The sequence below is a fragment of the Diospyros lotus genome, chromosome 1, assembly GCF_014633365.1.
Source record: "Diospyros lotus cultivar Yz01 chromosome 1, ASM1463336v1, whole genome shotgun sequence".
Lineage (NCBI taxonomy): Eukaryota > Viridiplantae > Streptophyta > Magnoliopsida > Ericales > Ebenaceae > Diospyros > Diospyros lotus.
In genome coordinates, this window is record NC_068338.1 from 28,105,278 (window position 1) to 28,131,822 (window position 26,545).

The 26,545-nt window shown below is 40.3% G+C and overlaps 3 protein-coding genes across 3 annotated transcripts; 1 reads left to right on the top strand and 2 right to left on the bottom strand.

Annotated features, from left to right (window-relative positions):
• Positions 1 to 2,537: 2,537 nt before the first annotated feature.
• LOC127804863 (uncharacterized) lies at positions 2,538 to 10,505 on the top strand. The gene is made up of 4 exons (XM_052341923.1): positions 2,538 to 2,989; positions 4,963 to 5,066; positions 9,990 to 10,119; positions 10,216 to 10,505. Exons 1-4 carry the CDS (start codon positions 2,870 to 2,872, stop codon positions 10,252 to 10,254), a joined length of 393 nt encoding a protein of 130 aa, XP_052197883.1. The 5' UTR covers positions 2,538 to 2,869; the 3' UTR covers positions 10,255 to 10,505.
• Positions 10,506 to 10,647: 142 nt separating this feature from the next.
• LOC127804856 (pentatricopeptide repeat-containing protein At1g08070, chloroplastic-like) lies at positions 10,648 to 13,044 on the bottom strand. The gene is made up of 2 exons (XM_052341911.1): positions 11,897 to 13,044; positions 10,648 to 11,728 (listed from the first exon to the last, which is right to left on the bottom strand). The coding sequence occupies exons 1-2, from the start codon at positions 12,839 to 12,841 to the stop codon at positions 10,787 to 10,789; spliced, it is 1,887 nt and encodes a 628-aa protein (XP_052197871.1). The 5' UTR covers positions 12,842 to 13,044; the 3' UTR covers positions 10,648 to 10,786.
• Positions 13,045 to 19,637: 6,593 nt separating this feature from the next.
• On the bottom strand, positions 19,638 to 25,438 carry LOC127798933 (PGR5-like protein 1B, chloroplastic). Its single transcript, XM_052332591.1, has 7 exons — positions 25,119 to 25,438; positions 22,845 to 22,907; positions 22,662 to 22,748; positions 21,894 to 22,128; positions 20,805 to 20,878; positions 20,554 to 20,652; positions 19,638 to 19,972 (listed from the first exon to the last, which is right to left on the bottom strand). Exons 1-7 carry the CDS (start codon positions 25,347 to 25,349, stop codon positions 19,883 to 19,885), a joined length of 879 nt encoding a protein of 292 aa, XP_052188551.1. The 5' UTR covers positions 25,350 to 25,438; the 3' UTR covers positions 19,638 to 19,882.
• Between the last annotated feature and the right edge of the window lie 1,107 nt (positions 25,439 to 26,545).

Consider the following 26,545-nt stretch of genomic DNA (forward strand, 5'->3'; position numbering starts at 1 on the left):
CATGGTTATCACTACTATTCTAACTTGTAGGTCTCGTATTTCTAGAGTTGCATTACGAAACCTATCCGTGTATTGTCGAAGAATCTCTTTGTTGCTTTATTTGATACTGAGAAGATAAGTTGTATCTTTTTTCCTTTAACTGTTGATGGTGAATGTCTTAATAAATTCAAATCTTAGTTGTTTGAAAATGGATATGGAGTTTTCAGACAAGTTGTTGTGCCATACTCTAGTGTGACTGTCAAAGTCAAAAAAGAGGCTCGACACATAATTTCATCTTCCTTTCCATGCAATACCATAAAGGACTCATAGTTCTAAATATGATCGTGAGGATCACCCTTACCCTAATATGCATTCATCTTAGGCATTTTGAACTTCTTCTGCAAAGGTTTCTCCATGATGGCTGGGGAAAAAGGGATTCTCTTCCTAGAGTGGTCTTCTGGTATAGGTAGAAACTTCTTATTCTCTAAGAATTTTTTTTATCATTCTTTCCATATCCACTATTTCATAAGCATGAAATGCTAACTGATCCTCAATTTCATTAATCTTTTTCATGATGCCTCTTGGTGGAGCTTGTTCCTAGTTAGTGGATGTACTTTCAATGGCCTCAAGGTATTTTCTTTTCTGAAAATCCCTTTGGTTGCCCTTGGGCTTTCTTGGTGTTTTCTCCATTTTTTATCCCTTATTCGGGAAGGAGAAAGGTCTCGTGCTCGAGTTATCTAAGAAGGAGTGGGCTGTGACCAAGTTCTTTGGGGTTTGGGGTAGTTTTAAAACTTCATTCTTGTGTTTCTTGAAGAGGGACTGGGTCAGACCTAAGCTTTTTCAGAGTCGATGGCAGTGTCATTTGCGGGTCTATATTTTGCATAAGTTAGTAATTTCTCGCAACGCCCACATTCTTTCCTTATGTTAGTATCACAAAAGCGTCATATTCTGCTCATGGCACAATGAATTTTTTTTTCCCATATGGGTCTATGAATTCCATGAGACAAGCACCCTGAGGGTTCTGGAGGTAAATTCCCAGTTCGCCTTGGGAGTCTGTCTTTGAGGCTGCGCTTTATGCTAGCCCCAAGGATGAGCTCTCAGCAAGCCCTAAGGGTGAACACCTGACTAGTTGTGGTGGTAGTGCCCCTAGTTGGCCTTGGGGATTAACTTCCAATAGGCCCTGAGGGTGAGCACATGGTTGGCCATGTGGTTATGCCCCCAGTTAGCCCTGGGAAGGAACTTCCAACGGGCCCTGGGGTGAGCACCTAGTTGGCGGTGTGGTTATGCCCCTAATTAGCCTTGGGAAAGAACTTCCAACGAGCCTTGAGGGTGAGCACCTAGCTGGCTATGTGGTTGTGCCCCTAGTTGGCCCTAGGGATGAACACCCTGTGGCCCTCATGACTGAGCCCCTACTTTATCTTACTGCTATTAATTAGTGGTACTCCTTGTCTGGGCCATCACAAACTAGTTTGTTGGCTTTTCGTACGGGTACTCACAGATGGCATCAATTATTGTTGTTAAATCTTTTTTATGGGAGATGTTGTCATCTGGTTGCTTGAGTCTATAAGGAAAGAAACAGTTAAACGACGCAGGAGGATTTTCGTGCAAACACTCCGATATTTAAGTCAGATGCTGAAGTTGCTAGAAACTATAGAGTAGAATTTACATTAGTATCAAAGACGTACATTTTTTGAAATGAGTGTCTGCCTATTTATAGAGAAGCATAGAGTAATTCGAAGTAATTCATGATTAGGATTCTTACAAATAACGTATATCTTGACATTTCTTCTTATAGATGACGTTTATCTTGTCATTTTAAGATTATAACTCCTTATAGAAAATTGTCTATCCCTTTCATGGAATCTTCAGAATGATTTTCGAATGTCAGAGTTATCTAGTTTGCATATTGTAAAGACTCCTCTATATTTAGAGAAATACTTTGGCAGTGGTGTCGCCCCCGACGACTAAGGAAGCCCCCTGTAGAGCCTAACTTTGAGGTTGTGCAACAATAGTGGGGCTGTCTCCTAGGGCTGCATGGTTGCCCACGCAACTGCGAGTGCTTTTTGCGGGGGCCCTCCACAACCTTCTTTGCCAGCCTGTGGGCCGTATTGGCAATTTTTCACAAATCTCCTACAACCCTTTATTATTGGATCGTCTCAATTAAGTTGGGTTAATTCGTTTATTTATTTATTTTTTGATATTTTTTCTTATGACACGTCATTTATATTTTGAAAAAAAAGTCAAAATAGTTTATAATAATAAATAAATAAAGTTGTGAATTGAAAAAAAAAATACTAATTTAGAAGTAAATAAATTACTTGTATAAATATAATTTTATATATTGCTATAAGATAAATTTTGTGGGGATGATTTGGATGAAACGACGACTGATAATCCCAAATTTGCCCCCACACCTGAAATATTTTATCAAAAACTGTTTGTCTTATCCCGATAAAAGATCTTTGACCCGTCCGAACAACAATGTATATGTATAATTGCAATTAATAGCTCACTGACACTAATACATTAATTATATCGCAGAAAAATAAATGTGGCCACTTTTGTTTTGGAATTAGGAACTAGCTTTCTTTCTTTGCATCACGTGCATTCGGCAAAGACCGAATCACATTCCATCCGCCCAGCCTCTTCTCCACTGTCCAATCGTCTCAGATTTGCAGTCCAGCAAAGTTTCTTACAATCATATTCGACTCTCTTCTCGAAACCCGATCCATTGGATCGGGCTTCTCTGTCTGTCTTTTCTTCTCATTTCTTTTTCTTCTTTAATCCCTTTTTGTGGCACCAACCCTAACGGACTCGATCGAATCTGCGGAATATCACATTTTTGAATTTGACGCATTGTTTGTCCAAGGTTAGTCAATTTGAATTCGGAATGAAGGAAAGAAAATCAGCCAAGCTCAAAGTTCAGCAGCAAGAGAAGCAACATCAGAACGACCACTTGTCCCCCTTCAAGTTCGCCAAATTGCTTGATCCGGAGGCGTCTTGGGATAAGGTTTGGACGTGTGACCTTAGATTGTTGGTCCATTAGTATAGTTTTTTCTTTTTCCCCTTAATTTTCATTGGTTTTACTAGCACGAGATGGATATATGCTAACGCCAATGACTCCAACGACCCATTGCAACCAACTGTTGATCAGGAGTACCAGTTTTCTTTATTATTAGGTGGGGTGCCCTATATTTTTGTGATTTATTTGTCTAATATTTTAGAGAATAATAGATTGAAAATTTGAGAAGGCAGAATATGGTTCAGAGATTAGGAGGCTAGTAGAAGCAACTTTGTCTATTGGGAACTTGGATCAGAGAATATGTTTTGAGTTTGTTCTTATATCTTGCCTCATATTTACTATAACCCTGTTCAAGTTTTTAACCTCTGACCGGCCAATAAAGAACTGCCACTGTTGAATGTCACATGTTAAGGAGTCCGGCAGAGGTGGTCCGGTAGTGAGATACTGGAAAGTTTGCAGTGGAGAAGTTAAATGCCACGCGTGGAGAAGAATTCCATGAATTTATATTGCCATTTTGGGTTAGGTGGGTAGGGGATTGGAAAATAGAACTAAGGCCTGATATAAGGAAGTGAAAACACAAATAGGGTTCCCCTTCCTGGTACTTTAGGCTATCACTTTCCTTTTATTCATTGACTTTCATAATTCCCAAACATTACCCATATTCAGTCTTGAATCTACAGCACCATGGGTAAAATATTGGATAAACAATGAGACAGAATTTAATAGCTTTTGTTGAAGATCTGATTATTTAGAATTGAAATTCAATATGACATAATATGACATTTAATAATATAGTACACAGAAATTTATCAGAATCATGACTATTCATCAAATATTATATACCTATGAATAAGAGGGTGGATGGGAAAGTTTAAGCTCGAGAGACTTAAATTTGTATTGGCACAACACAATCTCACACCATTAGTTTACTAGGGAAGTCTTGGGTATATTACTTGGTTTTGTGAACCCATAAGTCACTTTTAGCTAACCCTTTTGAGTGAATGGTTGTGGACCTTGTAGTATTGCAGGGTTAACTTAGAACCATTAATGAGTGTGTGGGCCAGGAAAATGTTTTGAGACTGACTTAGAGTTCTGTATTGGTTTGTCTGTATTTATAGCTCCCCTAAGATCATTCAGAAGGTAGATGAGGGGACTGGTCCTTCAAGGAAGTCAATTCATGCTGCCACTTGGCAGGTTGATAAAAAAAGTTATCATTAAATCCTAGCAAAGTTTGACAAAAAAAAATTGCCAACGGTGGAAATTGCTGCAGAGGGAAAATTTTGATGGTAAGGTTATTGTTTTTAAGTTGTAGTTCTTTCATCTTCCTTGATGGTATGAAAGAGACAAAGGGTGGAGTTGGGGCCAAAGAAGAAATTACTAAATGATTATGTATAACATATTGAATACTACCTTTCTGATGAATTGTATCTTTTTGCTGCTGGTGAAAGACTATCGACGTATCTCACTCTATGGCGAGAAAAAGGGTTAGTTTCATCAAGTTGAGTGAGTTTATATCTTGCTTGAGTGTTTCTTTCTAATAAGCTTATATCTTGCTAGAACTATGAGAGTAAATGTTATTCTTGAGTAATATAGGGTGTCTTGGTGCACAAGGCTCCCCATTTTCTGAGGGTTGGGGAAGTGTTATTTTTGTATGCAGCCTTATCCTTGTTTTGCATAGAAACTGTTTCCACAACTCAACCCCACGACCTTCTAGTCACAAATGAGTAACTTTACTATTGCTACTAAAGAGCAACCTGTTGATTAATATAGGAATTAATGAAAAAGGTTTAGATGGTTCAAAAGAAATTTGGAAGTCTGTAGCATTTGATGCATGAGTGGCATAGTTTGAAAGTTTTGCAGCTAGGGTAATCCATTATTAACAATATTGCTTGATCTAAAATTACTACATACTAATTTTATTTTTGTTAGTCCATATGCAATGTAACACGCTTCTCTTGCAGGATCAATTGGGAGATGTATTGCATTGGATTCGTCAAGTGTTAGCCCTAGTATGTGGGTTGCTTTGGGGTGCCATTCCCTTAGTTGGAGGCATATGGATCATTGTGTAAGTTGACTACTGTAGTCCTCCACGCTCAGCCATATTATATGGCTGATATTACTTGTCCTGCTTTTGCTCCAAAAGTTTCTCAATGTTATCTTTAAAGATCTATTCTTCAACAATCAACAATTAAAACAACACAAAGCCTTTATCCCACTTGAGATCATCTATTCATTAAAAAGAAAGCTGTTGGTGCTTAGATATTTACCTACTTGATGGTGTCATTAGCAGAACTATTAGGAGATTGTTTCAATCTTGTACTAATTTCTTAATTCAAAAGATAGACCTGCTTTTTGAGTTTGTTAAATTCGGAACATCAATGAATAGAAATTTGCAATTGTCTGAAATACTTGCTTTATTTAGGCGGGGCAGCAATTGCTCTAGGATTGCCAGATGTTTGTTCTTCTTACCCTGATAGCAGGATAACTTGCCTTCCATTCTAAATTCTAAATTATAATGAGTCGACATAATTGCTAATTGTTAAACAATATAACTCTGAAAATTCTACTGTTATACATTTACCTTGCCATGATCTAATCAGATTAGTTATCCCATAGGAGCTGCACCTCTGAATTTGTCTGAAAAGTTCACTAACATAAATCCATGCATGCAATAATATTGTCTCAAGGAAGATTTGTATTTTGGAAATTTGCATAGACAGGGTAGGTTCTTATAATTGATTGTGTTGACTGAATTTAAAGCAGTAGATATGTGGAGCAATTGGAAAGGATTGGAGGGATGAAAGATCATACCTGACAAATGTGATTGCATTTTTTGTGAACATTGTGCTTCAACAGTGTATTGCAATAGCTTGGTTCCTTCCCCCAAGTGATGTGAACAAACCTTGTAAAACTTTAAGAAACATCAATGCTATTGTTAGAGCCTTACATTTAGTGAAGTTCTGGGTTAAGGATGTTTTGTTGATATGCTGAAATGCCTACATAATTAGCAAGCAGTTGGAGAGAAGAGAACACTTCAACATGAAGCTTGACTTTTCGCGCCTTCATTGGAGGGTAAGGAAGGTGAAAGGTTTTTTCTCTTGAAATACCTGCTGATGCTTGCTTGCCACATGGTTTAAAAGATTTTCCTTCTTGTCATATTTTATTTTTATTCTTTTTCATAAGTTGAGTAAAAGTGCTGTTCAATGGTCCTGTAATACACCTGGCCTACAGAGATTAAATGAACAGTTTTCAACATTCTTGGTGAAAAAAATTTGGGGTTGAATATGTTTGGGGGAATGGTTAAATGTTGATGTGGGAGTTTTAGATTTTCATGAGTATTTTGTTTGGTTTTTCACACATAAAATTGACTCATCAGCTACCCAAAAAGTTTACTTTCTTGTGAGATAAAATTATTGGTATACTGTAAGGAATGTGAAGTTATACTAGGAGAGTGCCTGGCTGGTCAATGTGTAGATTTATGTTCCTTGACGTCCATATGAAAAAATGGGCGATGAACTGATGAAGAATGATTAAAGAAAATGAAGTTGGACAATCAAATGGCTTTAAAAGGTGAAAAAACAAGCTATTTGTATAGAAAAGATGTGTGGTAGAAGAGATTAGTTTGTAAAAGGAGAGGCTAACCCAATGTGAATTAAGATGGCTACTCTGGTACTCCTATTCGAAATACAACAAAAACTATAAGAGGAGAGTCAAAGGAAAAACCCCAAATAAAAAAGAGTCTTAGTGGTGAAATGAAGATGTAAAAAAAAAAAATCAAAACTAAGAGAACTTGTTGCAAAACTTCACATACATGCTATCATATAAAATTAAAAAAAAAAAAAGAAGTTGAAGATCTATACTTCAACAAAGAAGACAGTTAGTGAAGTAAGTCAAAAGCTTATGAAAATTTGTACTGCCAAGTTGACTCAAAAAATGGGAAAGAAACAAAAAAGAAAAACATGATACTTTAGCCAAGTGAAATGAATAAAAGATGGGAATAAAAACCTGTTGGTAAATGAGAGAGCAATCAAGGAGAAATGAAAGGAGTATCTCTTTAAGTTATTCAAATGAATTTGGGAAATGTTGAGACATCTTAGTAATTTTATAGAAAATAGCAATTACATGTTCTATAGACATATTTGTCTAAATTTAGTAAAGCAAGCTATATAAAAGATGAAGACTGGTAAAGTGGACCACAAAATATATTGATAGAAGCAAGGAAATACATGAAAGAAGAGAGAGCATTTTATGATTAATAAAATTATTTAATGCTGTCCTTAAATTAAAGAGTATGCTTGATGAGTGGAGAAAGAACATTCTAGTGTCATTTACAAGAATAAAGGAGATATTCAAAGTTGTGAAAATTATAGAGGGATTAAGCTAATGAATCATATTGTGAAATTTTTGAAGAGGTAATTAACCATAATTTAAATAGAGAAACCAAGGTTTATGAAAATCAATTTGATGCCTGGTGGGTCGAAAATATAATATATGTATTTATGGGGGTGTCTGATAGAATGGTCCAAAGATAAATAGAAAGATTTGCATACAGGATTTGTTATAGACTAGGAAAAAGCCTACGACAAAGCTGCCAAAAAGAAGTTGTGTGGAGGGTTTTAGAGAAGAAACGAGTTTGGATTGTTTATATAAAAGTTATTAAAGATGTGTATTGTCAAGGATAAGCGTGTGTTAGGACTTGTAAAGGAGATATTGAAGCTGTGCAATCACAATTGAATGACATCAAACATACACATTGAGACCCTTACCTCTTTGCTTTGTAGTGGATGGACTTACAAAGCCCTTTACCTCTAAGATGTGCTTCGTCTGCAAATTGAATTACATCAAAGATGCCTTGAAATATGTTATTTTTAGAAAATATTGTTCTTGGTAGATGAGACAAAAGAAATTAAGCTCGATCTATGGAAGAACATTTTAGATTTCGAGTTGAGTAGGTCAAAAATTGAATATATGAAATGTAAGTTCAGCAAAAATAGAAGTTTGGACTATATTATGGTGAGACTTGAAGATCAAGTTATTTTAAAACAATATCAGTTTAGGTATCTCAAGTTAATTGTTTACAAAGAATAAGAAATTATTGAGGATATTACTCATAGAACCAAGATAGGATAGTTGAAGTGGAGATGTGTCTAACATTTTATGTGACTGTAAAATTCATTTAAAGCTAAATTGAAAATTTTATTAGACGGTTATAAGACCATCTTTGTTTTGAGCAATTAAGTTGCAAAATATAAGTGTAACTTGAGATAATGATATTAAGATGGATGTGTGTCCATACAAAAAGAAGATAGAATTTGAACGAAATATATGTAATAAAGTTGGAGTGATGCTTGTTAAAAATACATGTGCAAGACACAATTAAGATGGTTTGGATAAGTGCATCAAATGAAAGAAGTTTGTAACAAAAGATGTAGAGGAAGACCGCGGCAGGGGGGTAGAATCTTAGTACGAAACTCTTAAACATGACATGGATATAATGGCTTTCTAGAAATATAGAATTTCCGACCACATGAAATTAAGGCTTGGGATTGTTGTTTGTCAAGTTGGATATGCAATGGAAAAGATGATTTATCTGAATACATTTTCTATTTTCTTGTTACCTTGTAAAACCCATGCCTCTGCCGCTTGATGAAAATTGGGTTGTAAAACACATGTTCTTCCTTTGTTTCCAATTGTATAAGTAGGAGAAAAGTCAAGGAAATTATTAGGGCTACAAACAATTCAAGCCCATAAAAGCTTAGGCTTGCTTGTTAAGAATTTTGTCAAGCTCAAGCCCAAGCTTGAGTTGAGCTAAAAAATGAGGCTTGAGCTTGTTGAGCTCAAGCTCACGCTTAAGCTAAGCTCATTTATATTAAATGAGAGCTTTAAACTAGCTTCAAACTAGCTTTAAGGGAGTTTCATATAAGCTTTTTCATAAGTTCTAAATTTAAAGGTCATCATAAGCTTGATTTTTGGTTTGTTTAGGTAGACATATAAAATTAGTTTATGTTGATATAGTAACAAAAAATCTCAATTATAAAAAAGACACATTATTTGAAAATATACTCCAAACAAGCCTATTATCAAGCTTACAAATGAACCACAAATGAGTTTGTTCATAAGGTCAAATGAGCCAAGTACCTTAAATCTCAAGCTCGGCTTATTTACTAAACGAGTTTAACAATCAACCTCAAGCTTGTTTATTTAACTAAATGAATGAGCTTGAACAAGTCCTAATCGAGTGGAGCTTCGAGCCATTCGCGCGCAACTCTGTTCACTTGCAGCTGTAGAAGTTATTGCCTAATTATTAGTCTTTTTTATTATTTATTTATTTTGGTGTGAAGAGGTTACTTTTCCTCTGTCATTGCTTGCACAGGTCTAGTAAGAAATGGTTAGAAAAGCGAGATGATAATAAAATTATTGTATTAGTTAACCAAAGACAGGGCTCCAAATAAAATGCAAAAGTGCAAAAAAAAAAAACCCTAAGAGATAAATGATTGTGTTATGACTTATGAGCTATACTTTGAACCACTTTGCCTGACTAATGAATGCTATTCATATATTGGTTCAGTTATGGTCTTTAAGTTGGATACTATTGCTACATTTACTTATTATGATAGAAAATGTCTAAGTTGCCTTGTTGGAGTTCTTTTAAAATGTGAAATTGTTATTTTTTTATAGTTACTATTTCTTCTTCTTTTTTAAAAGAGAAGGTTTGAGTTAGTTGTTTCTTTCTGCATTCATTTATGGATACATGCGAAATACACGCATCTGATGCCTATGGAAATGTGCAGCATGACCCGAGTTCTCATGCTAGTACTTTTCTAATTATTGCTTGTCGTGGAGTTTGCATGGTTATATATAAATCATCTATCATACAATAATAATGACGCTCGAAAGATACGGTAAGTTGTACTCACTTAAGATCAACCTTTGCTGTGATGGATCGAAACACCCATTATCAACTCGGAGTACCAACTTTGGATTTCAGGTTCCTTCTGGTATCTTCTGGAATTATATATTGTTATTATGCCATGATACTGAAGATCGATGAGGAAGAATTCGGTGGCCATGGCGCTCTTCTCCAAGAGGGGCTCTTTGTTTCTATAATGCTATTTCTGGTACTACAAAACTTCTCATTATTGTTGCTATTCTTTCTCGTCAGAACTGCCTCCCCTGCTTTGCTAACTTTTTAGTTATTCTGTTCTGTTCTCCAGCTTGTATGGGTTCTAGTATATAGCTTGGCACACTTCTGATTGGCTCGGTTCCTCTCCCCCCCTCTATCTCATCCCCGAGTGATTCTTAAATCATTTAGCGCAGCTGTACAAGTCTTCAAGAACTACCTTGACAACAGTTTTGAAGCTTCCATAATTTCCAATAGTTAGATCTTCGTCTTCCATTGGCATCTAAGATTGTGAAATACTAAATTTTGCATTGAATGGCCGTTATAGTTTTCGGATCACAGAACATACAAGGACTTTCAATAGTATATAATATTCTTCCTGTATCGTGTGGAATGGAGCAGATTAATGCATGTCGCCTTAATCTCTATTTCTTGCATTGAATTATTGTTCTACTTTATTCTATGCACCATGTGATTTATTCCAATCTTCTCATTACTTAAACCTCTCAGTCTACAGCATAATCTGTTTTACTTTTAAGTTAGTTGATAGGCATAGATAGAGGAGGACACTTTTATTGTATGTCTTGACTACTGAAACGCATTGACATAAAGTTCCTCTATTGCTATCTCTCAAGTTCCCCCGTTGCAGCATAAAATTTGTTTGATCACCAGTAATCTCCGCAAGAACAAGAGCCTTTCTTGAAGTGGTGGAACCGGCTGCGATCCCTAACAATTATCTCTCTTTGATAGATCCTGGAAATCAACTTTATGGCAGCATGACAATCTGCACAAATTCGCAAGTTCTTTACCACCCGAATAACAGTGCCCTCACCGGTGGCAATAAGCCCGAAGGCAACGGCCATCTTTTCGCTGTGAAAATGCAATGCCTTCTCTTTTTCCTCCTCGTCCACATCAAAGAATACCTCACTTGTACTGGCAACGTGTCCTGCTATACTTAAACGCCTTGAGATCTCGTTTATCATCTCACAGATTTCTTTAGCTCGAGGATGAATCTTCTCCTCCACTCCAAATTCATGTATCTCACCGTTGATCTCTATCGAACTACAGCCCCGCAATTTACAAACACGTTTCTCTGTCATCATTTCCCGCACCTTGGCAACATCATTCCACCTTCCCGCATTGGCATATATGTTGGACATTATTGCCAAATATCCTCCATCCTCAAGGTCTAGCTGGATCAAGTGTTGAATTGCAATCTCTGCAAGATCAACATTTCCATGAATTTTACATGCACTGAGCAAGGCACCCCAGACCCCACTGTGTGGCTCAATAGGCATAGCTTTGATCACTTGATAAGCTTCGTTCAACAAACCAGCTCGACCAAGGAGATCAACCATACATCCATAATGCTCTAACTTAGGCACCAAACCGAGCTCTTTGGACATATGATTGAAGAACTGACGCCCTTCGTCTACCAATCCCGAGTGCACACAAGCGCAAAGAACACCAAGAATAGTTACATCATTAGGCCTCACACCTTCGTTTTTCATACGTTGGAAAAAGCTCAGGGCCTTTCTGCTTTCCCCATTCATTGAAAATCCCATGATTATTGCATTCCAAGCTACAGCATCTCTTTCCAGAATCTTCTGAAAGACATAAAAAGCACTTACTAAGTCACCACATTTAGAATACATGTCCACTAGAGCAGTCCCAATGACAGCACTTAAGCGTAGCTTATTTCTGTCAATATACGAGTGTAACCATCTTCCTGTATCCAATGCTCCAACTTGAGCACAAGCAGAGAGAAGACTCACCAGCGTGACTTCATTAGGGTTCACTTTCTCCATTTGCATCCAGTGGAAATGCCTCATAGCTTCATTAATCTGGTTACCACGCACAAGTCCTCCAATAACCGAGTTCCAGGACACCAAATCTCTCTCTGCCATGTTGTGGAAAAATTGCAACATAACTTCCGGTTCACCATGCCTTGCATACCCACCTAAAATAGTATTGTACATTAACATATCCCTCACCGGCGCTTGATCAAATAAATTCTTAGCAATCCCAATTTCTCCAATTTTCACATACCCATTTATCATTGTATTCCAGGACACAAGGTCCCTCGCTGGCATTTTATCAAACAGTTCCCGTGCCCTTTCCATGCCATCACATTGGTTGACATAGCCCGACAAAATGGCGGTCCAAGCAACCGTGTCTTTGATGGGCAATTCATCAAACACATCCTGTGCAACCTTCATATCACGAAAACCACTGTAAAAACCAATCAAACTTGTACCAACGATAACATCCAACTCAACCCCAGCTTTGAACATCTGCCCATGAACACACACGCCTGTACACAGATCCTTCAAGTCGGCACAAGCCCGTACCACGAAGGGAAACGTGAACCGATCGGGTCGAATGCTCCGGACCCTCATGCGGTCAAAGTACAAGAGGGCGTTTCTGGGGTCTTGGTTTTGCTGAAACCCTCTGATCATGGTGTTCCAGACGAAAGAGTTTGGTTCGAGCATTTGGTCGAACAGTCGGGCTGCGTAGCCCATGCACGCCAGCGTGGCGCACCGGGCGGCGAAGTTGCCGACGGCGAAGCTGCTCTGGTGAAGGCCCGTTCGGAGGAGGAGGACCTGGACGGATTTGAGGCAGTTCAGTGATGTGAGTGATGATTGGGGATGCTTGAGCAGAGACAGTACGATCTGTTCCTGTGATGTTTCTTGTTCTGCCCTCGACCTTAGCAAAGCCATCCATTATATTTAGGTGGTTCTCAGTAATCCGGATGCCTGTAAATCATGAGATTATATGTTTCTCATACAAGTAATTGCATTATATATAACCGTACAAAATTTATAACTTCTAACATTCGTCCTAAGGCTGGCTGGTGGCTGGTGGCTGTTGGCTTATTATAGCTCCGAAGTCCGAACAAACAAGTTGTGCCCCCCAAACAAAGGGACAACTCGCTGGCGGTTATGCTTAAATGGATTTTAAGAATAAAGAAATTAATTATATTGTCATTTATGAGGATTAGTCGTTGTCTTGATGAGTATTAAATTAGCTGACCTCACGAGCAGGTTGATGCGTGGACTTGGTGTTGAACCCACAAGTTGCAGCCACTATGGCCGAGGTTCCCATCATGCCAGCCATTGGCAGCAATCTGTCGCAAGTAGCCCCACACTTGCTGCATTCGGGTGCGCATGACAAGCCCATGGGTGCCAAGACTGCAGATCGCGCCCCACAGCAGGCCACGCTGCTGCAAGCCGGGGCCGCACTGCCGCACGCTGAGGCCATGCTGCCGCACAGCAAGGCACATCGGGCCACACCGCAGCCATGCGCCTATAGCCTGGCACCAACAGACGCAACCGTTGGCCAAGCAACTGCCACCCGCGCACCAACTGACGCAACTGAGGCCCGAACGGATGCCAGCCGCGCCCCAAACAGCTGCGAAGGGCGCGCGCGCGCGGCCACCATGCGACTAGCTGCCCAGCCAGCTACGCCCCACCTGCTGCCTAGCCAGCTGCTGCCTAGCTAGCTGCACCCAGCTGCGCCCAACTGCTGCCCGGCTAGTTGCGCCCATCCGCTGCCCATCCGACCATAACCGCCCGTAACCGCCAACCCCAATGGTTGCGGATTTTCATTTCCAGCGCACATGTCTTTTATTTAATAGTTGTATCTCTTTAAAGGGTCACGTTCAACCACTATAAAAAGGGTTGGCCGGACTCATTTGTATTCATTCAAGTAAATCAATACAAAGAGACTATTATTCCCAAATATCCGATTTTCCCTTCTATTTTCGCAATAGCAAGGTGTTAATCACCCCATTGAGGATCAGCGCATCCATCATTGGTGCTTTCGTTGAGAGTCAAGCCAGCAAAGTTCCAACGATCTATTTTTCCAACCAACAAAGATGGCTAGAGTACCAACCAACCGTGAACGACTTGAGAACCTTGAAAACATGTCTAACATCATGGAAGATAGGTTTTCGAGGATGGAGCAGAATCTGCAACGACTTGCGCTATTGGTTGAACAACAGCAATCATCAAGGCGAAGCAACAGCAGATCACCCCCCAGACAACGAACTCCTGCCTCTGTTAGCCAAAGGCACGATTCAAGATCTGGGGACGACTCTGAAGATGAACAACAAGAAGACAACAGGGAAGCCACTACAAATCCCTTTGCCCGCAAGCAATCCACCTTTAAATCGCGACTGCAATTTCCTACCTTCAATGGTGAGGATCCGATTTCTTGGCTCAGCCGTGCCAATCAATTCTTTAAGTCACAAGACATAACCAGTCAAGAGAAGGTAGACTATGCTGCCTACTTTTTAGAAGGAGAGGCCAATCACTGGTGGCAGTGGCTCTCTCGCACTTATGAGAGCCAGGGCAAAACAATCCGGTGGAAGGACTTTGAACAAGAAATTCGCACCAGATTCGGCCCTACCGGATACATGGACTACGATGAAGCATTGTCAAAAATGCAGCAAACGGGATCCCTCCGTGACTACCAGAAAGAATTCAAAAGAGTTGCCACACAAGTGAGGGACTGGCCTGAAAAGGCCTTGATTGGGGCATTTGTTGGAGGCCTTAAGCCAGAATTAGCAACAGAAGTGAAGTTGCATAGACCCACCCACTTGCGTCATGCCATAGAGATTGCAAGACTGAAGGATGAACAGGTGCAATCCATGCGCAAGTCATATGCCTACAAAGGCCCTACTGTGGCCACAAGTAGTAGCGGGTACAAGCCAAAGGTACCACCCCCGCCACAAGCCATGTCCAGTAAGTCTATTCCCCCAGGCGTGCGGCGCCTTTCATGGGACGAAATGCAGAAGCAACGTGAGCAAGGCTTATGTTTTAACTGCAACGAGAAGTTTACTCCGGGCCACAAGTGCAAGAAGGCCCAAGCCTTTCTGATCGAGTGCGACCACCCTCAGGACTGGGATGAGGAAGAGGCAGAGCCCGACATGCCTCTTAACTGGCCCGCAGAAGCCATTGAAACAGCCAGTGACGAACAGCCCGAAGTATCCCTGCATGCTTTGGCTGGTTCATCCGGGCCACAAACCATGCGCATCACAGCCATGTTGTGCAACTGTGAAGTCAGTCTACTCATTGATAACGGGTCGACACACAACTTCATCAGTACAAGGATCGCCCAAAGGCTGCAGATCCCTATCACCCACATTGACTCTTTCCATGTGCGTGTAGCCAGCGGAGAAAAGCTGACATGCACCCAGCAATGCAAAGGTGTGAATCTGAAGATCCAGCACATTGCAGTGACGGTGGACCTGTATGCCATACCATTGGCAGGGATCGACATCGTACTAGGCGTGCAGTGGCTATCCCAGTTGGGCAAAGTGGCTTTCGACTACAAGCGACTGACCATGGAATTCACACTTGGAGACCAACAGGTATGCTTGTCCATGCAGCCTGGTCACAGCCATGCAGTCAAAAGAAACGAGATACAGAAGTTGATCCGAGCGGGAGGTGAATGCTATGCCATTCAAGTAGCCACCCAGCCCCGCAGCCAAGAAGATTTTCCCACAGCAACCGACCCACAGAGGGAAGAAATAGCAACCGACATTCAAGAGGTGCTTGCAGACTTTCCCTCGGTTTTGCAAGAACCCACCACCCTACCACCAAGCAGGGCGTGCGATCATCGCATCACCCTCATAGACGAACAGCAGCCCGTGAACGTACCCCCATACAGGTACGCCCACCATCAAAAAGACGAGATAGAGAGGCAGGTGAAGGAGATGCTCAAGCAGAATCTCATACGACCCAGCACCAGTCCCTTCTCTTCGCCAGTTCTACTTGTCAAGAAGAAGGACGGGTCGTGGCGCTTTTGCACAGACTACCGTGCCTTAAACAAAGCCACTGTGAAGGATCGATTCCCCATTCCATCCATTGATGACATGCTGGATGAGTTGGGAGGCGCAACAGTCTTTTCGAAGTTGGACCTGCGGGCAGGATACCATCAGATCCGCATGCACCCGCCTGACATCCACAAGACAGCCTTCCGCACCCATCATGGCCACTATGAGTACCTTGTCATGCCGTTCGAACTGTGCAACGCGCCATCAACCTTTCAAGCAGCAATGAATCAAATTTTCCAGCCAGTGCTCCGTAAGTTCGTCTTGGTTTTCTTTGATGATATCTTAATTTACTCCAAGACACGGGCACAGCATCTCCAGCATTTGCGTCAAGCGCTCACCATCTTGGCCCAAGCCCACTTTTGCATAAAGCTGTCCAAATGTGCATTCGGCCAGACTGAGGTAGAGTACTTGGGACATTGGATTTGTCCAGAAGGAGTTAAGGTGGACACCCGCAAGATTGCTGCCATGCAGTCTTGGCCTCAGCCCACCAACATCACCCAACTCCGAGGCTTCTTGGGACTCACTGGCTACTACCGCAAATTTGTGAGGCATTATGGAATCATTGCCAAGCCCCTTACGCAACTGCTCAAGAAGGGCAATTTTCAGTGGACAGATGAAGCAGATCAAGCCTTCACGGCACTCAAGCAAGCCATGACCTGCACCCCTGTCTTGGCTATGCCAGATTTCACCCAACAGTTTGAAGTGCACACAGATGCCAGCAACGTTGGCATTGGTGCGGTTCTGGTGCAAAGAGACCAACCATTAGCCTATCTCAGCAAGGCCCTTGGGCCAACTAAAGCCACATGGTCTGCATATGCCAAAGAAATGTTGGCCATCATCGAAGCAGTCAGAGTATGGCGTCCATATCTATTGGGGCAACGGTTCAAGATCGTCACTGATCAACAACCACTGCGACATCTTTTGGAGCAGCGTGTTCTCACACCCGACCAACAGAAATGGGTGGCAAAGCTTATGGGCTTTGACTACGAGATCGTGTACCGCCCGGGTGCCCAAAACAAGGTGGCTGATGCCTTATCCCGGCGAGAAGATGGGCCACAACTACTACCCGTCACAGGCCCCACATGGGCCATTTGGCAGCAAATAAGAGACGCCCTCACAACCGACCAGCGCAGCCAGGAACTGATGCAAGCCATTGAGGAAGGTACTTCCCCTGATGACTATGAAATGAAAAATGGCTTGTTACTGTACAAGGGACGCGCATATGTGCCTGATGTACAAGATCTAAGGGTCAATCTGATCCGACATTTCCATAACTCAAGAGAAGGGGGCCATTCCGGAAGCTACCGCACCTGGCAGAGACTTAGCCGGCTCTTCTATTGGGAAGGCGTGAAGCAGCAGATAGCCAGGCACATTGCAGAGTGTGACACCTGCCAGCGCGCCAAGAGCGACTCCACACGGCCTAGCGGTTTGCTGCAACCCTTGCCCGTGCCTGAACAGATTTGGGAGGATTTAACAATGGACTTTGTAGAGGGTCTGCCAAAATCTCAAGGATTTTCCTCTATCTTAGTCGTGGTGGACAGATTGAGCAAGTATGCTCACTTCATCCCTTTGGTTCACCCATTCACTGCCCAATCCGTGGCTCGAGTGTTCATGCAGACAGTGGTTCGGCTACATGGCCTGCCACGCACTATTATTACCGACAGGGACAGAATCTTCACAAGCCACTTCTGGAAGGAGCTGTTCAAGATGTTAGGGACTGAGCTTTCTGCTAGTTCATCATACCACCCACAGACCGACGGACAAACAGAGGTCACCAACAAGACCTTGGAGCAGTATCTCCATTGCTTTTCACAAAGCAATCCCCACACTTGGGCCGACCGCATTCCGTGGGCAGAGTATTGGTACAACACATCGTACCACCAGTCATTGGGACGCACCCCATTTGAAGCTGTTTATGGGCGAACTCCCCCAGCACTTGTCTCTTATACGCCCAACCAGTCCCCCATGGACAGCGTGGATCAAGTGTTGGTGGAACGAGATGAACTCTTGGACGAGTTGAAGGCCAACCTGGTCAAGGCACAATCCCGCATGAAGAACTACTATGACCAAGGAAGGCAAGACCGAAAGTTTCAAGAGGGCGACTTGGTTTATGTCAAGCTTCGCCCACGCAGGCAGAAGAGTGTTACTCTTGCTGCTAAGATGAAATTGGGCTACCGTTACTATGGGCCCTATAAAATCCTCAAGAAGATCGGACCCGTGGCCTACAAATTGGACTTGCCAACGGATACACATGTACATCCAGTCTTTCACGTGTCACAACTTAAAGCCAAGGTGGGTCATCTGACAGATGTTGTGCACGACTTACCCGAGCTTAATGAGGACACCACATTGCTGGTCCAGCCCTTAAGGGTCCTAGACTATCGAGTGGTCAAGAGGAATCGCAAGAAGATATCTGAGGCCTTGGTGCAATGGGAGAATATGACACCCGACGAGGCCACATGGGAGTCAACCCAATATCTTGCCTACCAGTTTCCCCACCTGCATCTTGAGGACAAGATGGTTCCCAAGGGGCGGGGAATGTTGAACCCACAAGTTGCAGCCACTATGGCCGAGGTTCCCATCATGCCAGCCATTGGCAGCAATCTGCCGCAAGCAGCCCCACACTTGCTGCATTCGGGTACGCATGACAAGCCCATGGGTGCCAAGACTGCAGATCGCGCCCCACAGCAGGCCACGCTGCTGCAAGCCGGGGCCGCACTGCCGCACGCTGAGGCCATGCTGCCCCACAGCAAGGCACATCGGGCCACACCGCAGCCATGCGCCTATAGCCTGGCACCAACAGACGCAACCGCTGGCCAAGCAACTGCCACCCGCGCACCAACTGACGCAACTGAGGCCCGAACGGATGCCAGCCGCGCCCCAAACAACTGCGAAGGGCGCGCGCGCGCGGCCACCATGCGACTAGCTGCCCAGCCAACTACGCCCCACCTGCTGCCTAGCCAGCTGCTGCCCAGCTAGCTGCACCCAGCTGCGCCCAACTGCTGCCCGGCCAGTTGCGCCCATCCGCTGCCCATCCGACCATAACCGCCCGTAACCGCCAACCCCAATGGTTGCGGATTTTCATTTCTAGCGCACATGTCTTTTATTTAATAGTTGTATCTCTTTAAAGGGTCACGTTCAACCACTATAAAAAGGGTTGGCCGGACTCATTTGTATTCATTCAAGTAAATCAATACAAAGAGACTATTATTCCCAAATATCCGATTTTCCCTTCTATTTTCGCAATAGCAAGGTGTTAATCACCCCATTGAGGATCAGCGCATCCATCACTTGGTCCCTTGATGTTAGTTTAATCTTTTTTGTACAAAAATAAACAAATGAAGGTTTTTTATAAAATATTTGTGATTGTTATAACAAGCGCAAAATAGAAAATTCACCCCATTCGTCTTCCATTCCTGCCTCACTAATTCAATTCTTTTTAAAAAATAATATAGCTTATTTATACATTTATATTTAAAAAAATTAGTGTGATTAATCACCGGGTATTTTTTTAAATAAAAATTTATAAAAATATCATTGTCTATTCTTGTAAAGGTACTGATTTGTACCCATGATTGGGTATATCTTAATTCCATCAAAACTTAATCCCCTAGTGTGAGTCCACGCTTGTATTTGAACATTGAAAATGAAATCCCCAACTTTTTTTGCACATGGAATGATATAAACAATAATAAGAGAAGATAATATTATTCACTTGAGTTCTTATAGAAGTGAGTCTAATCAGGTCGCATAATACAAGACATTTGACTGTTGCAGAGTGCCTGTTCTACTGGTATTACAATTGCACGGGGGAAAAATTTGAAAGAGAAAAAAAAATCACTCAACAGCATGCAATGCAATGCTTTGCCTGGTAAAGATGACAATGGAGACGAAGAATGACATCTTGACATGCCAATGCATCCTACATCCATCTTTGACGAGAATTCCTGCGCCGTCGAATCAAGTATATGCGTCCATAAACCCACCTTCTACCTGATCTTGTGATGGATTGCTGCAAGTTAAAAAGTTATACATCAAAACTCCAGACAACCTTGTTCAAGCATTAGTATTACTGAAGGATCAAAAACTTGGGGTGGGGGAGGGTGTATATATCTTTGCAACTAGCGTTAATTATGACACTTCATGCATCCTGCTTGTAGTTAGTAACTTAGCAGAATTCCCGATTCGTAAGACTTCAAATTTCCTAAGAAAATTGAACTCAATGATGACCTGTAGTTTTCCCACCATATAGCACTTCTACATTTCCAATTCAATTAGCATTCTGATAAACACCACGAATAAGCACATAAAACGCTTCCTGACTGTAACTGCAAAGCTCAGTTGCCACAGTAGGATAAAATATACTGTACGGATAAAATACACTATGGAATCCCATTTAAGCAAAGAACAAATGATATTTACGGATATGCTCTCAACAAATTTGCTTTAAAAAAATCCCATAAATATTCACTGCAGTCAAAGACAGAATGCAAATTTAGTTTGCCAAGCATGCAGCCTTGTACTCAGAGCCTGAAAATAGAAATCATAAAACATGAATTTTCTAACATGAAACTGGTGGTGAACTTCTATTACCTCAATCTTGGTGCGAAATTCCAGAGAGCATTCACATACATGGCAATCTGCTCTATGAGGAGAGTTATTAGATTGATCTGATCTCACAAATGCGAAAACCTGAAGATTGTGGCACTTAAAGCAGTGAGGATTATGCATTCAAATTTGAACTATAAATTTGTTTACAAAGACATGACAGACAATTTAAGGCAAGAACTAATAATTTCTGAAATTTTGAACTACAACAAAGCATATGTTTGGTTAAGAACAACCTCCTCTCCACAGTTAGGGCAGGCTCCCTTCAGTGCTACCAAATCATTCTTCCAAAGACCCTGAAGTGCTCCAACTGCAAAAATAAGATGGAATTATGAAACATGATATTATGATATTGATATGGTAACAACAAACTTGAAGTGCAGTTTTTTGGCATAAACAACAGGATATTTTAGTAAACTAAAATAGGACAAACTTATACATGTATACTCCATAGTTTGATCCTTGTACAGTTTTTTTGGCACAAATTTATACTGTTATACATGATACCTATGTCTTTGTATATTATACACAAGACGACATTTCAGTAAGCATCAGTTCAGTGATTGCATTAACCAGACCTTTTGATAGCACTTCGGGCAACAGATATTGACCACAGCTTCTAAATGAAAATATATTTTGTAACAGCAATTATATCCCGCCATCTTATTCATGTATTTTAGTACCTGTTTCATAGTAGACCAGTGGTAGAAGTTTTGAGGAAACCGCAAACTTAATCTTGACAAGATCACTAATTGTAACTTTATTTCAGCCTTTTCAATTGACTGAAATATATTATTTTGACTACAACTATAACATCCTAATACATTGATGAGATCACATATATTATACATTGTACTTATAATTCATGGTAAATGATAGCCACCTCCATAAAGAAAAGAAAAATGGATGAGAAAACAGACAGAAGGGTAAAAATAATAATTGAAAATTAGAAAATTAAATAGCTGAAATGGATGTCATTTTGAGAGTGAAAAAAGCAATCAAAATTGATACGTATTTTGTGGGGGTACATATAAGCTCAGTTTTTGCATGAGCTCCTGCTTGACCTAACAAGGAGAAGAATTTATACCCAAAATTTAAAAGCCTTCCATGGCAGTCAACTTTACTTTGAAGACAGCACATATGTCAAATAAGATATATATTCTCTGAGTCCACACAAGCATGAAAAACAACTGTTCAGATAACACAGCAAGATATAATTTATGTCAGCAACATTCCCTTTTTAAATTCTTTTCCAGCTAAAAATGATTTTAGACAGTGAAAAAATAGATAGATACATGTACCAGTGTGAAGGCAAAGATTATTACCAGAAGCTGATGCAATTGGATAACCAATCAGAGATCCAAATATCATAGTAAGAATGCCATTTAATGTAGCAAGAAACTCCAAAGATGCCTGTCTGCTGTACGAAAATTCTGAACCGAATGCATCTTGATAAGCTAGAATCATAGTGTAGATTATTGGTGCAAGACATACTGAAATGCCAAACCCGAGAAACAGGATCCACACACTTGCTAATGCAAAAACCTGTGAAGGGTCTTCCTGCCCTACATCCACGTCATTAAATCTTCAAATAGAGAAAAACTAACTGCACTTTCTTCTCATCTAAAAGTAAACTTAGAGTAACATCAGTAACTATCCATTGAATACAGCCAGATACGCTGAAGCAATAAACCATATGGAGCCTTTAATGTGCTATAAGATACATCCACGTCATTAAATCTTCAAATGGAGAAAAACTAACTGCACTTTCTTCTCATTTAAAAGTAAACCTAGAGTAACATCAGTAACTATCCATTGAATACAGCCAGATACGCTGAAGCAATAAACCATATGGAGCCCTTAATGTGCTATAAGATATATCGGAAAACCAGGAAATGTAGAAGCCAGCAGCAAGGACAATGGCAGCAGAATTTTTCTATTTTGGATATAAGATGTTATCATTGATCATTTGTGAGTATTTATCTTCAATGCAAAGTTTTCATGCAATGTTATGTAATACATTAGCTACGCAGCAATGCAACTGTAATAATGAGTACAAACAGTTGTACAATGCAAAATTGGAATATAATTACCTCAGCATCAGCATATGTTGACTGCCTTCTAAGACTGCACCGCGGGTACTTGACAACATATTTTGAACCATAACACCGCAGTTTCAACTGTTTGAGTTGTATATTTAAGTAAGTATGATGATGTCTACACAAAATATTACAGCTGTTACAAATAAACTAACAAAAGCCGTGGAGAGAGTTTACCTCTACTCTATCAAACATATCATCAACTATTAAAGGATTCCCGCTGTAATATGCATCCTGTGCCTAAAACAAGAGAAATCAATAGGAAATGTGAGAAGCAAAAGAAAGAACTAGGGGAAGGGGCAAGGAGTGATGATGGGGAGGTAAGTTAGATTTCTTTGACACGAGGTAGAGGAATCAGTAGGAAACACAAGAAACCAAACAGAGAACAGAAACTAGAACAGCGGATGTGAGAGGGATACCAGGCATTTTTTTTTTTTTTTCAAGGGTTGGCAAATTATTGCAATGCCTATAACTTACTTAACTCTAAACTAAATCAGTCTTTTATTAGGTCAGGTTACTATTAAGGAGGCTTGCATATCTAGAGAAAAAAGTTGAATAAGGGTTTGAATGGATAGAGCCAACCAGTCAGGGTAACCTGTCCAAAAAGAATCTTATATATTTCCATCACATTGTGCAATTTAGTTTTGCAGTGAAATTTTAGTACAAGATATACCTATACTTCTATATAAAGGGAAAGTGCCAGCTCTAGATGATGTTTACTTTTTCTTGAAGCTGTGTCACTTTTTTGTGACAAATAATACATGCTCTGTTAATACAATTATATATTATTCTAATTATTTCCATATTAACTGACTTTGACGCATTATGCAGATGAAAACAATGGAATAATTTCTTTAAATTTTTTCCTGCTTCCAACTTTCTCTCACATTTTCAAAAAAAAAAAAAAAAAACTGGAAATTGAAGAAAAAGAGGCTTTGCTTCACCTCTAATCGATGCATAATTTCTCTAGTTTCAAGTATTCTTCCATTTCTTGCGTGATATTCAACTAAACATGTCCATTCCAATGTAATTCTTAATTTTGGAGTCAAATAGATTCTTAAGTAATAAAGTATTGATAAAAGGTGATAAATCTGTTTTTTATTGGAGGTGTAACATAGATTAGTAACATGGATGCCTATATCACAATTCCTCCAACTCTATGCAATCAGCTAGCTTGTTATTAAAATTGGAAGACTTTCTTAATAGATGTCCCTCTCAGAGACTAGCATCTGAGCTGGTGTCTAGGTCAGCAGGCACAATCGACTCTCATTGTCTTGAGAAGGGGGGGGCGGGGGGGCTGGCGGACAACGCAAGGTGCTAAGACTTGGATAGGATGGAGTGAATAAACCTTGAGGAGATAAACTAGAGGATTCAGATTCAAACCGGCATAAGAAAAGACAAAATCAAGTATAAATAAGTACAGAAAAAACCAGATTTCAAAGTGCAAGAAAAAATAATTCTCAAGACTTCCAGAAAAGTTCCATTTGTGAAATCAAGTATAATCTGACTTTGGCATCAGAATTCCTGAGCTGGATGCACCAGCCACAGAACTGATTAGTGTATTTGCAGAATGAGAGCTCAATAACTTGACAATGCATCCACTGTGATCTCAAACCTTCAAACTTTCAATATGAAAAGGCAAAATCAAGTTTGCTGAAATCCATGAACATTAACAGATGGGAAAATTAAAAATACCCTTCCAACACGTTGCCAGGATCTAATCCATCTTAAAAACTTCTCCTATCAGCTACAAACCAGTCACCTCAAAATAAATACGGCATCCATGTTTAACACACACTGAATACAATGCTTGCCGCACACATTTAATACATGTTAGGTTGAAATGTGGACCCAATTCGAAGATGGAAAGTTAAAGAATCCCGGTGTCCTGTTTTGTTTTGGTTTTTCCACTATCATGGGATGTCAGGAAGATGGTACGAATTGTGTTGGACAATGCTCACATTTGGTTTTTGATTCTATTCATTGAGTATTGAATGTAAATACTGTTCTATTTGCAGTGTAACACCAGTACAATATGAAAAGGAGATAATGATGGATTGGTGTTCTCTATTTCTGTGGCCGTCAGAATTTATCAGCATCAATATCCTTGCAGAAAGTATTTTGTACTCAGTTCAACTTGGACGGTTATTGGATGGGCAAAGAAGAAAAAATCTCAAAATTGACAAAGCCACAAATCAGATTTATTAGACCAGAAAAATGAATTCTACGGATAAGTTTCTAAATTGATATCACCGTTTCCTTCATTGGTTTCTTCTTGAGCATATTGCAAATGGACAACGGATGCAGAAGCCCTAGTGTTGATCAGTGGAAAACTAGGGTTTACGGTGGAACCGTTTTTATAATGTAAATTTACTAGTGTTTTCTACACTTTCAGACATTCAGTGGCTTATAGATATTATTGAAAAGGAAACGAAGAATCATAATTAACACCTGGCGATAGAGGGCTTCTAGGGTTTCTTTGCTGGCAGTCTCGATCGGGCCGACAAAGATGCAAGACGGCCCCTGCGCCTCGTCGCGAGTGAACACGCCGTTGCCCTTCGCAGAGATCCGGACCGAGAACGGGGCGCCGGTGCGGCTACCGGTTCGGGTCAGCTCAACAACCGTGGAACCTATCACGTGGGGCGACACGGAGGTGCTCGTGCCGGCGGCGGCGGCGGCCATGAACAACGGTACTACGGCGGCAGAAGATTTACCAAACGTGCGGTTGGCACGGGAGGGTTTGAGAGTCGTTAGTCTAGGCCACACGTTTAGCAAATTCGGGTTATTTATAGTGAAATATGACAAAAATGCACCCTGAGGTCCTCCTTTTCTCGCCCAAATATCTCGTGGCCCGATATTTATTTCCATTTTTGTGATCGGTATTCGTCCTTCTACTATTTCAAAAATTACTTTTCAAAACATTTCAGTTTTTGAAATTAAAAAATTAATTTTAAATATGTTTTTGAAATTCATCGATGATGTCAGATTACACCTTCAAGAAAATTGTCACTAAAGTTTGGCCAACCACATTAATCAAATGTTGTAATATAATTATTATTTTAGAGACTTTTTTTTATCTTAGTGTTTAGAAAAGTGAGAGATCGGATGCCTAATTTATTTTATTTCATTGGCATGTTAACAAGTTCTTTAGCTAATCTTTATTTGTATTTAGATAGAGTTTCTTTATAAATTTTGTAAAAATAAATTTATAGAATAATAAGTGATTTTTTTTAAGATATATGTTAGTGTCCGATTCTATTAATTATCAAAAAAAGTATTGTGATTATGTATTTTATTATCAAGGGCACAAATGTATATAAATAAGAATTCGGCCATGTATTGTCTAAGATTTAGATTCGTTACGAAATTTTAAATTAGAATAATATAAAATAAATATTTTTCAAAAATGTTATTTTTTTGAATTTAAAAATTTATAAGACTAAAACAAATAAAATATTAAAGAGAGGGAGAGACTTAGAGGCTGTTTGGCTTAGCGATTTGACCGCTTATAAGCTGCATAAGCAGTGTTTAAGATAAGCAACATTTTTTAATGAAGTATTTGGCAACTCAAATTAGCTTAAACGCTATTATAATAGCATTTGAGAAAAACTGGTACCCTCAACCTTTTGCATAGAACGCTATCACGTTAACTAAATAAAAGACTATTCTACCTTACCTCGTCATCTTTCTTTGCTTCAGCCATTACTGCTGCATTAATGGTTGTTGTCATTGCCCCTTCTCCATAACTAGGTCATCGTTGTCTAATTGGGCCGTCGCAAGCAGTCGAAGTGTTGGTCGCGCCATTGTTGCATAACCAAGTTGCACTATTGCTGCATCTGGTTCTAGATTTGCTACCACAAGTCGTCGAGCATCGTCGA

Coding starts and splice junctions, on each gene's coding strand:
- LOC127804856 (XM_052341911.1), bottom strand. CDS start 12,841: ATGGCTTTGCTAAGGTCGAGGGCAGAACAAGAAACATCACAGGAACAG. Junction 11,729..11,896: donor ACCCTAATGAAGTCACGCTG/GTGAGTCTTCTC, acceptor TATGTCTTTCAG/AAGATTCTGGAAAGAGATGC.
- LOC127798933 (XM_052332591.1), bottom strand. CDS start 25,349: ATGGCCGCCGCCGCCGCCGGCACGAGCACCTCCGTGTCGCCCCACGTG. Junction 20,879..21,893: donor TCCAATTGCATCAGCTTCTG/GTAATAATCTTT, acceptor TTATTTTTGCAG/TTGGAGCACTTCAGGGTCTT. Junction 20,653..20,804: donor GCCCTAACTGTGGAGAGGAG/GTTGTTCTTAAC, acceptor CACAATCTTCAG/GTTTTCGCATTTGTGAGATC.
- LOC127804863 (XM_052341923.1), top strand. CDS start 2,870: ATGAAGGAAAGAAAATCAGCCAAGCTCAAAGTTCAGCAGCAAGAGAAG. Junction 2,990..4,962: donor CGGAGGCGTCTTGGGATAAG/GTTTGGACGTGT, acceptor CTTCTCTTGCAG/GATCAATTGGGAGATGTATT. Junction 10,120..10,215: donor TTTCTATAATGCTATTTCTG/GTACTACAAAAC, acceptor TCTGTTCTCCAG/CTTGTATGGGTTCTAGTATA.